The sequence below is a fragment of the Rissa tridactyla genome, chromosome 12 (assembly GCF_028500815.1).
Source record: "Rissa tridactyla isolate bRisTri1 chromosome 12, bRisTri1.patW.cur.20221130, whole genome shotgun sequence".
Taxonomy (NCBI): Eukaryota; Metazoa; Chordata; class Aves; order Charadriiformes; family Laridae; genus Rissa; species Rissa tridactyla.
The window spans coordinates 8,615,132-8,628,560 of record NC_071477.1 but is presented as its reverse complement, the minus strand read 5'-3'; the positions used below and the strand labels follow the sequence as shown (position 1 = coordinate 8,628,560).

Genomic DNA, 13,429 nt, shown 5'->3' with positions numbered 1-13,429 from the left:
GAGACTTAGCATTAAACCCTGATGAGAGATCTGATTGTGTCAGCACTCTTTGGCGGAATGAATGAGTTGTTGGAAGAAAGTAATTCTACCCTCTCTAACTCAAACTGTGATCATACCAAAAGTCTTGCTTCAAACTTTGGGGAAAATCAAAACGTCAGTCTGCATTAGGAACATTTTGGGTGATTCTCTGCAGCCCCTTATAGGGCTTTTTTTAATTAGCCAATTAAAGGTTTTCTGAACCAGTTACAGCCTTTACACATTATTCACGATACCTTACTCATGACTTTGGGGTCAGTAACTACCAGAGAAACAAACTTACTGCTTTATTTGAACAAGCATGACTGATGGACTGAGAGGTTCAGGAAATTTTCTTTGCAGTTCTCTCCAGTTGAAGACTAAGTATACTATTGTGCCGATTCTGTATGTGATTCTGTGCCTGCATGTGATTTTATGCTTGAAAACATACTTTATTGCTTTTCAGTCAAGCATTACACAAATTACTTAATGAACAACCTGTTACCTTTTTCCCAGGCAGCAAACCACACTAGTTCCCCAAAGAAACTGAGCCTACTAGCTAGTGGGAGAGCTGCCCCAACTAGACATTTCTACAGAGTTCCCTTTGGGTTTGCAATGAATTCTCCCTATGCACTGTGTTTCTTGGAAAGTCTTCCAAAAAAGCACAATTATCTCTGTCAGCTTTTATCAGCAGGCGAGAGGGATCTCTGGAAAACAGTTAAGGTTTTTTAGAGCCACCCCAAGAACAAAGCAAACAACAATGAATGCTTTCCAGCAGAACAGACACCACTTTTGGGATGCAGAAACCTTACAGGCAGGGGAAAACTCACACAAAACCTCTCCTGCTCTTCTTGCGGATGAATTCTGATTTTGGCTGGGAAGTTACTTTGCTCCATGTCAATGCAAGGTTGCTCAGCATCTAGTCCTAAGCAGTTGTCTCCCTCTAAGATTTTACTTCAGACTAGTTTTCAAATTTTATGAATTTTCACATCATGAATGAATTTAAAACTCACAAAAGTAGAGCTATTGAATTTTTCACTGAGCTTGATTTCCATGGATTTCTTTTTCTTTCTGAAGCAAGACTGCCCACTGCAGTTAATGAAGCTCTGTTTATGATGAGCTGAGGCCAGTGCCTTCATTTCACTGAGGACACAAGTTTGAGTCACCAAGGCCAAAGATACAAGTCAAGGTCTGGGAGGTAAAAGGCCAAAGGATTAGTCATCCGCCATCCAGCCCAGCCCCAAATCTGACATTTTGCACAGTGAGAACAAGTCTAGAGAAGACTTCTCCCCATCTATTGTTGAGGAATTGAATTCACGCTAAAATAAAACATAAATACAGTAGTTGAGTAGTGAAGCAGCAGGGGTAGTCTGTCATTCCAGAGCTCTTCCAAATGATTCCTTATGCCAATTCATCAAAATGGATTTGTTGTTTTTTTAAGATTATACGTGTGTTTGTGTGTGCGTGTGTGTGTATAAATTATTAAACAAAAGCTCCTCTCAAAATAAAACCACTGGGAACCTCCATGTAATAAAATGAGTCACACCAGGATGCGATGACTAAGTGGGAGAATAGGGAATTCCACTCCCCATGCCAGCTTTCTAAAGGATCAATTTTCTGTCAACAGGTGACGGGAGCTTGTCTCTCTGCGTTTTGTTTATTCCAAAAATTATTATTATTTTTTAATATTCTCTTTAAACAATTAAGATTCAAAGCTGAATAATCAGGACCAGGCACGCTTCCACTAGGCGCCCCCATAGTAAACAGTGAGCCAGGGAATCCAGGCCAGTAGTGGCTGCCTGTGTTAATAAGGATTTACCAGCTGTAAAATTCCAAAATCTTGTGTCATACGGGGAAACCTTCCAAAACACTGGATTCCACCCTGTCTCGCTGAGTCTCTAACAGCTATGGCAACTCCGTTTCTGCAGCCACACTCTTGCATTTTTGTGTGTGGGATCCTTAGATTTTTTCCTGTTTTGCAGTGTTTTTCTGGGATCCCCAATTTAATGTCTGACAGTTGCCCTGTGGGATTACAAGAACACCTGGGGCAGGCAGCACATTTCAGCCAGGAAGTAAACCTGTGGGCAGCAAGGTTTGCTGGGGTTTCAGCAGCTATAATAGCAAGGAAAAGCAGAAGGTGTCCCCTTTACCCTGAAACTTTCTAATTTGCACAGCAAAATAGGGCAAACTGATCCTCCTGATTAATACTTGTTACTCCTCAGTCTTCACAAATGGTGGGATTTGCTAAGACGCATTCCTCTTTTGCTTAGAAAGAACAAACCAAAGAGAAACTCAAAGAGAACAAAACCTCCCTCATCCTCCCCAGTTCTGACATCTTTTTGCAGAGAGAACTGACCAAGCGGGCCCTGTGCTCCACTTTGCTGGCGCCTTACTTTTATGCACTGCAAGGCACGGGGAGGGGAGATTAACCTGGAAGGTGATCACCTCTAGCTAATGCAAAAATCAGGTGGGTCTCCCGACACAGACATCTGTAATTTATTCCTCTGGTTCATCCCATCGCTCTGCAGCTTTAGAGCGGAGAAGATATGCATCCGGCTTTACATGCTGGACTCCAGCCACAGACTGCGTGGAGTAGAGAAAGCGCTCTTTCTAAACTACCAAGAAAATAGCAAGATAGCAAATTTATTTCATATACTCTCTGCAGAACGTCAAGTTGCAAACAAATTGAATCATTTAAGATTACAGTACCACTCTCAGTTTTGCTAACTCTATAACTATTCCCACATATTTGTGCTTTTTTCCTTAGCCTTTCCCATTAAAAACCACAATCAATAGTTTGGGTTCTTTTCCCCAGATGCTGGGCTTTTATCTCAGGTTAAGATGCCTTAAAAACCTACATTTTTTGCACTAAAAACCTGCATGTTCAGCATGGATTGCGTCTGTGACTGAGTTATGATACTAGTTCTAAGATACACTCGGTTCCTCTCAATTCTCCATAACTTAAACCCTCTATTTCAGTTCATTAATTTAGAAATTCAGTGAAAGAACTGGAGCTTGGAGCCTGCATTAAATATTTAAAGTTGTTTACTGGGGTCAAATAGCAAATATCTCTTTCGGATGGATCTGGGAAAAAAATTGAAAGTTTTTTTAAAAAAGGCTGGTGTCTTTTTTATCTTTAATTTGCCTGAGAAAATTGCATCATTAATTTTGCATCATTAAGTTCAAAGATATAATTGTTGAAAATAGTTTGCTATTTTTTACTTTCCCTGGGAGTCTTTTGATCGTTCATGAAACTGTCAGACTGCTAACGGGCATTTAGTTCCCTGTTTGGGGCATGGTATGAAATTTCAGACTTGGCACAACAGAAAGGGGAACATTGCTGAAGACAGTCTTATAATTACTTTTCACATCTCCCACAGAGGACCACGATCCTCAGCCCTGCTTCCTCACTATCATCAAACCCAATACACAAGCCACCTTCTATTCGCATTATACGTGCCATAATGCCATCCCGTCACAGTTTTCCATAGTGAATTGTCCTGGCCAAAAGACTGATTCACATTTCAAGTCATTTGGCTGATTTTGAGCAGATGTATCTCAACTTACACAATTACTACACATATGGGTTATAAAAGACATTTACGGCATAGAAGAGCACTTGCAATAGTGGCTTTACTTGTGATAAAATGTCAGCCCATATGTGCTGACTCAGGTCTGGGGCAACACTTACTGTGGATGCAGCCTCCTCAGGAGCTTCGGCTCAAAGTAAAACATCACCCCTTTTAACTCCTTGCTTGCCAAGGCTGCCCCACTCTTCCCGTTGGTGCCTGGCAGCGTAGAGCTGTTCATTGCTCCAGAACCGATTGCTAGGACTCCCACAAACCCATTAACAAAGGATTTACCCCATTTCACTGAACTCTCTGGGTTGCTTTTCATAAGCAAGTCCCATGCCCAAACACCCGGAAGTATTGAGCTCTTGCTGCAGGAGAAAAGGGAGTGATGTAAGAAGCTATAAATTCTTAATTTTCTATATTTTTAAGTCTATTGTGCGTTTTAACTATATCTAAATATATATTTAAAGAATTATCACTATCCCCAGCTATAACTTGTGAATATAAAACCTTTCTAGGGAGCTGTGATTTCCTTTTAACTGTTGCAGGCAGAGGTAGAGGAAGTTTGATAGCATCATTGGGTCCAACTTACTGTGCTTTATAAACAAGACTTTTTCCAGAAAGTGGAAATGCCAAAACCAGCAAGCACTGCTGTGCTTATTTGCTAGCTTGCGATGCAGCAGGAATACTGAAAAGTGCAAGCTTGAGAGCAAAATCACTCTAGAGCCTGCCTGTTTGCTTCTAAAAGTGAAAGCAATATGTTTCGAAGAAATGAGATTATTTACCCAGAGTTAAAATAAAGCACATCTGCAATGACAGATATACAGAAGTGTTGAAAATTAGAGAGGCACAGTGAAGTAGTACAAATACAATCAGAATAGTTACTATCATTATTCTTGTTCCAGTGATAGGCAAGCCATTGCAAGGGATCTGAATGAACATACTGGGATAAAGCAGGTACCTGTGGCCATGGGTGATTCTGAGCACACAGGCCACTGCACTTAGCACGTCGGTATGCGCAATGACAGCCCATCTCCCACAGCCATCCCTGACAGAGAGCAACGCATAAACATATACCCGAGAAACAGAGAGCACCCAACCTCAAAGAAGACGGGCGTAGGGTGGAGGCCTGGTGCACACCTCAAGCAGCGTGATACTGCTTCTGCTGTGCATGAAGGCGTGAATGCTCCTGCCATACCCGAAGCAACAAACTCTGTGAATCTTATTTCAGATATTTTAGTAAAGCTGCCAAAGGATGGAGCCCAGGGATGTACAAGACGGAACAAGAGGGAGGGAAGAAGAAAGGTTCGTGGGTCTTGGTATCCTGGGTGCTGGCACAAGCTCCAAGGTTCATTTCTGGAGTAGGGAGACAAGTGCCTCCACTCAGGTACAGCATTCTGGGCACCGTGCGGATGAAAGCCTCAACTCACCACCGACACGCTGAACACAATAGCCCTGATCCTGCCTGTTTGAGCTCTCCTGAATCCAGCCAACATTCAAGTATGTTCAAGCTCACCTGCTCTAGCTATTAGCCTCCTAAGAAACCACTGCCATGAAAATATCACCGAGGTGGACAGACATGCAGGAACTCAAGGGAAAAAGCAACTAGAACTCCATTGCTTGAATCTAGAGCTGGAAAGATTTATTTTTGTCAAATGGACTTTGAGCGTCTATGCTTCAGAGGCCTTGACAGCTGCATCAGTTCAAAGGGCACAGAGAGCACCACCTCTTCTCTTTACACTGCATGGCCGAATTGAAAGATTTATGGTGGATCTATTCCAAAGATGTACGCTTTCTGTTTGGGTTGTTTCTCCACCACCCACATTGTCCTAGCGATGATTCATGATGTCCATGTGGCCACCATAAGAGTTTGGCAAGGGAAAGCACAGTCCATTTGCACTTTTCTCCCAGAGAAACATGAAACTCCTCTATCACTCACAGCAGAGCAGCAGTAACCAGTACACAAATGGGAGTAAACACAATGCAACCAACAACATCTGACTTGCAAATTATTACATGACAATTAAAACAAATAAAAGGGGGAATTCCAACCCTTTTCTTTTTTTAACTGCATTGTAAGATCTGGGCTCCAACCAAATACTAACACCCTTGACCTTTAGCATATTCCAAATCCTTGATGGCCGTAAGGCTGCTTTTCAAGCTCTCTCTTCCAGCTCAAAATTAAAAGAATACGTGCACTTCAAAAATTTCTATCTGTACAATCCGATCTAGTTGCTTCCCCTGACCTCTTTTTATTTAGCTGGGCTCAGTTAGGTGTCCCTGAGTTCAGATCTTAACACCTTCAGCCAAACTCTGCTTTTGTGTGCTGGACTGACTCTACCGAATTCGTGAGTTCCCCTGGCTTACGGCAGCTACAGATGACAATCTTTCATCAGGAAGAGATAACCTTAAAAAGAACTCAAAACTGTAATGCTTGCATGTTGGTAAACCTTACCATTAAGAAAATGAATGCTATTTATGCATCAGCATTTCAAATGCAAGTACTTTATCCCCTTGCTCGCACACAGAACTCTGAGCTCCAGCCCCTTCAGTTCACTTCCTGCTGCCATTTCCTGTCACAAGCCTAAAATGAGAGCCTTTTACAGACTTCTCATTGGCGAGCTCATTGCAATAGTTTGTAGTTCGTGTAATACAACAAGGCAGTTATTTTCATAATGACATGCCGGCATAATTTGAGGAATATTCTTTATTTTCCAGGTATGCCTAGGGAAAAATACACGTATCTGTTGCGCTGTGTAACAGAGAAGTAAAAACTATTCATTATTGTTCTTAGAAGCCTGTTGTATTTTGGTCAGAAATATGAACAGTTCTACGTTTCTCTGTGTTGCTAGTAGTGAGTGAAGAATTGCCTACAAGGTCCATAGGAAATGGAAATAAGGTTTGATTGTCTGCCTGAGGGATAAAAACTAATTTACAGTTGTGAGCCCCAGCAGCAGTTTCCCGAGTGTTGTGAGGCACAACGACTGCCGCCTTCTCAGCACCCGCTTCACTGCAGATGCTGGTTCAGACCCCAGATTCAAGGTACACCCAGATTTTGGAGTCTACGAAACAATTAACAGGAGAATGTCTCACTGCACAAAGATACCCACACAAAGGTTTTTGAGGAAAAAAAGAGTCTTGCTACTCTCATCATAAACACTGGCCAAACAAGTCAGGGGGCTCTGTGGAGTACGACATGCCAAAAGCTGTTAGATGGTTATCTACACTGCTGCTCTCACCCTTGTCATTAGTTGTAGAACTAAAATGGGTGGCAAAAGTGGGAAATCAAATACCACTTGTTAGCACAGACAAGGCTTGTGAGCTGTTAAAATGAAACTCAGAGAAAACCATGTTTCCCCTGCGAGCTTGGTGCATCTTCCTGCCTTCACAAAGGTGAGGTTCTTTTGCAAGCCCCCCAGGGGCCACGTCACGCTCTGGAAGAGGGCGCAACAAAGACAGGGTCATGCCAGCGACTCACTATCCACCCACCAGCATGTTTATTGTGGCTTACTTTACTTCTGAGCGGCTTATCAGCCCTTTTTGCAAGGTGAAGGTGCTGTGCAGATCAGATCTGCAGCGAGCCAGCTCCCCGAGGTGAGCGCAGGATCCTCCTCCTCCTCCCACCCAGTGACATTTCTAATCGATAAATCCAGCTGCAGACCTGGGCCTTTTTGTTCTGCGTTCAACCTAATGCAACAACAACTAAGCATGGCCACAGTAGTGATAATTAAAATTGTCTACAGTGTATAATGAGGGAAGCTGAAAGTCGCAGGTGCATAGGATCCTAATTTTCAGGCAAGCTGGGACACTCATTAACCTCTGACAACCCAAGCACAAAGGCTTAATTCTCAATCTACTGCAGTCAGCCAGAGTCTGATCAGCCCCGGCATGATTTGCATACCCATCTCAGCTTCTTAACCTTCCTCACCTTAAGATATACCTATTAAAGCAAGCAATCTTCACTTAAAAGCAGTAAGAGGTATTGCTGCATTATAAAACAGTGCACAGATACACAGAACTAGCTCGCCTTCAGCACGCAGTGGAGTCCCCCAGATAACCCACTGCAAACTACACAGACTTCTGATTCAGACCAAAGATTTGCCTCTGGGTCCCCCATCCTCTAAATTCCCCCTCTGCCAATCATTTATTCAAAGTCCTGCAGACTGAGGCCGCCTGCAGAGGCCGAGGGGCGGTGGAGGAGGCAGGATATGGAACACCAGCATGCAAATCCCTGCTCCAGACGGGGCACTGCCGCTGGGATAAGTCATGCCTCTCCGCTACCAGGAGGTAAAAAAAGAAGAAAAAAAATAGCAGTTTCCCCAGCAGTGAAGAAAAGCTTTAGATTTAGTGTGGAAAATGTTGTTGTTCTTTTTACTTTCTAACATCTCTTCCAGCCAGAGCCTTCTCTGCTCTTATATGGAAATAGGGGCAGGGCGTTTTGGATGTTTCCTCGAAATGGCATTAAGAGCTACCTCCTTTTAGTGTATCATCTCCTTTAGTTACTGCAAAACATTCTTGGGACAGGTACTGTCGCGGGCTGCCAAGCATGTTCCCATGCACCTTCACGATTCGCTGACATCGACGGAACAGTGGCAGCACAGTGGGAAGGAATTAATACGCGGGCTTAAAAGGAAATACAGGGTGCCAAGAAAATTGCTCTGACTGCACAGGCTCATCTGAATCTTCACAGTTCAGAGCCCAGAGCCTTTCATTCTTGCTGTAAACTAGCATGGCTTGATAGTGGTGCGGGGAAGAAGCTGAGACCCACAGCACGCTTCCCCCCCCCCCATCACCACCTGATGCCCACATACATTAATTTTTGGCTCAATTTTTGCTTTTTGCCAGAGGCATTACCCCATAAAATCATGCACATGCTGTTCACTTGGGGGATGCGATTTCTTAAATCCCTTGCAAGTCACTGGATATATCACTTAAACTGCCTCTACCGTAGTTTACCAACAGAAAACTTGGGAACAACATGTTTTCTTAACAGCACAAAGAGAACACAAATTTCACATAAAACAGGCTAACACTTTTCATACTGCAGAGTCCTCTGTCCTGCTGAAATCAAGCAGAGTAAAGGCTGGCAGAGTCTGTCCCTTCATATTTGCAAAGTGCTTTTTTGATCCCTGGACACTGTTGTCATCCTTGCAGAGCACAGTATCTAGAATACAAAAATCAAGCCTAATGAAGGGTAAGTTAAACAAGTCCAGACCATTTGCAAAGAAACAAACATCCCTTTGCAAAAGCCTTAGAAAATCCAATAAAATACACATACTGCTTAGTGAGGTGAGATGAAATGCCTGCATGCGTATGATATTAGAAAAGAAACGACTCAGCTCTGAAAAAACAGGTAACTAACTACAGCAGAATGCATTTGTTTGCGTTTCCTCCTGTAAACAAGGAAACCTGGATTTCTGCTGCCTACCTTAACCACTAGATCACGCTAGGCATATTTTCTGGGGTCAGGTATTCTTTGAGTTAGAAATCAAGATACACTTATTGTAGCATGCCATTATGAAAACACAATACAGAGAGCTCAGGAAAGGCAAAAAAGGTGATGCTAGGCAACTAAATAACTCCCAGTAATCATTCTTTATTCCTATTATTTATATTCATCCAATGCTCGTCAGCACTTGGGACCATCTTGTACTGGCTCTGAGCAAGTCATCAAACAAGATGAAAAGAGAGAGAATCTATAATCTGCCATTCATTCCCCTGTCATGGTTGCTCAAGAGCTAGCAAGATTACCTGAAAACTGGCAAAACATGTTTTAAAAGAAGCAGCTCTACTGGAAAAAAAGTAGCATTGGGCTGTAACAGGGGGCTTTCCTCTTTGAATTGAATTTGATTTGTTTTGCTGTAGCCTATGTGAAAATATCTGAAATAATATGGAAGATGAAGTGATGTGTTCTTTTATCTCAGTATGTATAAAAATAATTTTACTTTTATATAAAACACACATATTATGAACAATTTCCCCCACAAACTTCTGAAGGGAAGAAAACGCAATCTTTGCCTGGAGTTCACATCAATAAAAGACGTTCATTTCAATTGTGAAATCTGCAGTAGCATTCACTAAACATGAGATGGAACAAGCATAGAGGAACATGTACTGGTCATCCCATTTCTTTGATAACATATCCTCTTCCTGCTGATTCCCAGTGTCTGTATTCTTGTGAACCAATAACACAAATATTTGCTCCCAAGTCTAATTTTACTCACATGGTTAAGTCAAGTGATTTGGTTTTACTTACATGAACTTGGATGGGACTACTCACTCGAGCAGAGTTACTCATGAGCACAAATCTTAGGAAAGACCGTGAGACACAACACCACTACAGATTTGCCTTATCCCATTAGGGAAAGTTAGAAAAAAACTGCCTTACCTGATGTTTTCTCTGTGAACACCACCTTGGACTCTGCTGTGAAATTCTGTCCAGTCAGGATCATCTGTTGCCCTCCATAAACAAGGCAGCTATCAATATCTTGTCTTTCAACCATCGGAAGTTCATGAGCAGATCTTTGGGCTGTGGACAAATTGCAGACATGAATGAAACCAACTCTGTTTTACCAGGACTTTCCAGATCTTCCCAGAACTATCCACAGATTGATCTTGTCATCGTTACCATCCGTTGACTGCCAAAGCAGCTTCTCCAGGGTGCTAAATTTAGGTTTGAGAGGGAAAAATAAACTTACTCAAGGCATTTTATTTGGAAACATTCAGGAGCTGGCTGCAGCGTTTCAGCTGTGCTGGCCTTACTCCTTGTCCTTGAGAAAGGACAGCTTGGATGAATGAGCTGGAACTTGCCCATGTCTGTTTCCAAATAAATGGCCAAATTTTCAAGTGCAGGCACACTACAGCCCTGGAGCCCAAAAATTCCACCTGCAGAGAGGATTCCACTGAATAACACTGAATTCCTTCAGAAAAAAAATAAAAATAAACCTCTTCTACAAAAGCCCACTGCCTCCCACAGAACAGGGACTACACTGGGCATGGAACAATCTGTTTGCCAACAAAAACACTGTCTCCATGTGCAGGCACCCGAGCCTTGTACACACAACAAGAGGGGCAATCACAAAGTCATGTTCACATTGGTGAACAGGAGGGGTCACGCCGGGACTCTCCTGCAGCCTGGGCTTTTTGCAAGCATGTCTTGCAGAGGCCCGAATATCTGAGGAGCAGGACCTTGTGTTGCAAATTGAATTTGATTACAAAAGGCAAGGAAAGAAAAGGTTGAGTGGAATCCAGATGGGCATGTACGTGATCAAGGATTTCTAAAGTCTTTACTGTTCTTAGCCATGAACTTGGAGCGTGACTTTGGCAAGTTATTCTGTCTTTCCCCAGCCAGAAAACCAGGATAGCACCACCTCTCCACCTGCTTTCCTCTCATCCCATTAAAAGAGCCATCTGCGTGGTCAGAAAAGCTTCAGAGAATCCTGATCACCATCCCTGCAAGTCCATTCCAACTGTTTGCTAACAAGCGGCAGGAGCCGAAGAAAGCAAAGATGCGAGAATTGTTCCCTACAATGCAGACAGCTGGAAAATATCATGAGCTTCCCTGTGACCAGACCAGGTGGGCAGCAGTTTGGGTCTGGTGAACTGCGAGTTCATGACCTGCACTCAAACTCCTCCAGATTCATCCACCCCAACTGGAAAGGCCTCTAGAGGATGCCGCTCATCTATTTAACAGCTGCCTTGGCTGGATTTTAACTTTCTCTGACAAAGAGCCTGCTCCCAAGAGACCTTGAGCACTTGTGTCTTCCCTTCACTGAACACCGTTGGCTGCTGAGCCAAAAATAAGGAAATATTACCCTATATGTTCAGCGCTGGCCCTCTGCTCGTACACAGGCAAGGCTGTGCTTTCTGCGACCTGGTTCCAGCACCCTTTTACTGCTCTGCAACCTTCAGAAAGCTGAAAACCCAACAGCTCTCAGCTGCAGTGAGAGCTGTACAGATTCTCTCACCACATCAAGAAAATGCTAGAGTATTTGGTGGGAAAACACAAACATTAAACCTTTCAGACAGGTGTCTGCAGAAGAGGGGAGCAATTTATCTAGCAAGGACAAGCTCAGCTGAACCCTTTCTGCCAGTCATATGACATGGAGTTTTTGCTCACTAAAAATACAGATAATTCAATATTTATAACTTTCTTGTCCCATTTGAGAGGCATTTTAAAATGTCTATTTAAAACAACATTATGACTCATTGTTCCCGTCAAATCTATAACAACAGCTGGGCTAAGATACTGCCAATTAAGAATATATATTCAGATTATTTTCACAGAAGCTGCTAATTTCTTTCACATGGCTGTATGATTAATTCCTTTCCCTAAATCCTCAAATTTGTTATGAGTTCATAATTGGATTTATCACAAAGACAGATTTGTAACCTTAAAGGCTTAAGAGTAAATATCAATCATCAAAAACACGTCTACAACAGCCAAGCGAAAACGTATTTAAGCTTTGCCCTGGACACTGTTTATTCCTTTTCAATCCCCAAATTTTACTTCCTAAGTACCCCAAATAGTAAAAATTCCAGATTAGCCCACATCTTCTACAGACTTCACTTTGTTAGTAGAGAGCTTTGTACCTGACATCCAGCAGATCAGTGGTTCTCAAGGCTTTTTCAGGACGAGGAAGGACAAATTTTAGCCTGGAAATAACCGTCTGACTCATCTTAATTACATTTGGATCTCGGCGAGTTGGAAATCGCTGCTGAAGACCAAGCCTCTGTCCAACTTCCATAGAGCGCAGTGTTTGTGTACGCTGAGACCTACCAGGGAGCCGGGGAGGACAGCCCGTTCACCGGGAATGTGCATCCCAGCTCTTGGGACATGCCAGAAATGCTTCTGCCATCCTTGTGCTGCCTGGCAGCCTGCGATGGGCAGAGGTGTTCTGCAGGTACCCCGATGCAGCTCTGTGTGGCCACAGCCCCATGGCAGCCCGGCTGATGCAGAGCTACGGTCAGGCATGGCTACAGCACGAGCAGGCTACAGGCATCTCCAAAAAACTGCGTTCACCCTGACACAGACTTGGTCACCCCTGTAGGTGTCCAAAACCCATGTGTGCTTTATGTGTGCCGCAGAATAATACCATTTGGAAGAGTTTCAGTTGAGTTTCTCAATGCAATGCAATTTCTCAATCCTCGTGCTAAAGGAAAAGGTGGAAGAACACAGGCACCTGAGGAGGAATACAGGCCTGACTTCCTCTGCCGCATTTTGCCTGCACTCTTCTTCTCCCACTATGTGGTTTGCCAATCTTTTTTTAAAAACCCACTTTTCATTTTCCAAGATCTTTTTTTTTTTTTTTACTCAGGCCTATAAGAAGTTTTCACCCTATTCCCCATTTCCATCAGTAAGGAGGCTCAAGGTTCAGTGTGGAGCTGCCTCAGTAGGATTACTTTTTTTTCCTCTGCATGAAATATTAATTGCCAATAAATCCCCTTCCTCTAAGGCTCATGATGGGTGGACTGCATGCAATAATTTCACACTATTCCTTCTCTTCCCCCAGGGGTTGGCACTTCATAAAGTGACCTACAGCTACTGGAGTTTATGAGCTTTGAATAAACAAAACGCTGTTGATTTAACCAGTTGGGGTGTTTACTTTCAATAGCAACAGTTACTGACATAAGGCAGCAAAGCAAATGCTATAGAAATACTCACACTTGGCCTGAAGCAGTGTGTCAACCTATTAACAGGGGACATTATTTTTCTATTTTATTTGACTGTCTGCAAATCAAGATGTCATGGATGCATGGTGCCAAGAAATACAATGCACAGAGCGACACAAGAGAGAAAGGGAGCTGCTGTCTGGGAGTGCCACGCCACCTCCAGCGACCCT

The 13,429-nt window shown here is 43.1% G+C and overlaps 1 protein-coding gene across 6 annotated transcripts in view; it reads right to left on the bottom strand.

Moving 5' to 3' along the window:
- NFATC2 (nuclear factor of activated T cells 2) overlaps positions 1-13,429 on the bottom strand; it is a 101,972-nt gene that overhangs the window by 41,985 nt on the left and 46,558 nt on the right. For all 6 annotated transcript variants that reach the window (XM_054218214.1, XM_054218215.1, XM_054218217.1 and 3 more), the window contains exon 6: positions 9,976-10,116. In XM_054218214.1, coding sequence (XP_054074189.1) covers positions 9,976-10,116 — 141 coding nt within the window. The remainder of the gene's footprint in view (positions 1-9,975; positions 10,117-13,429) is intronic.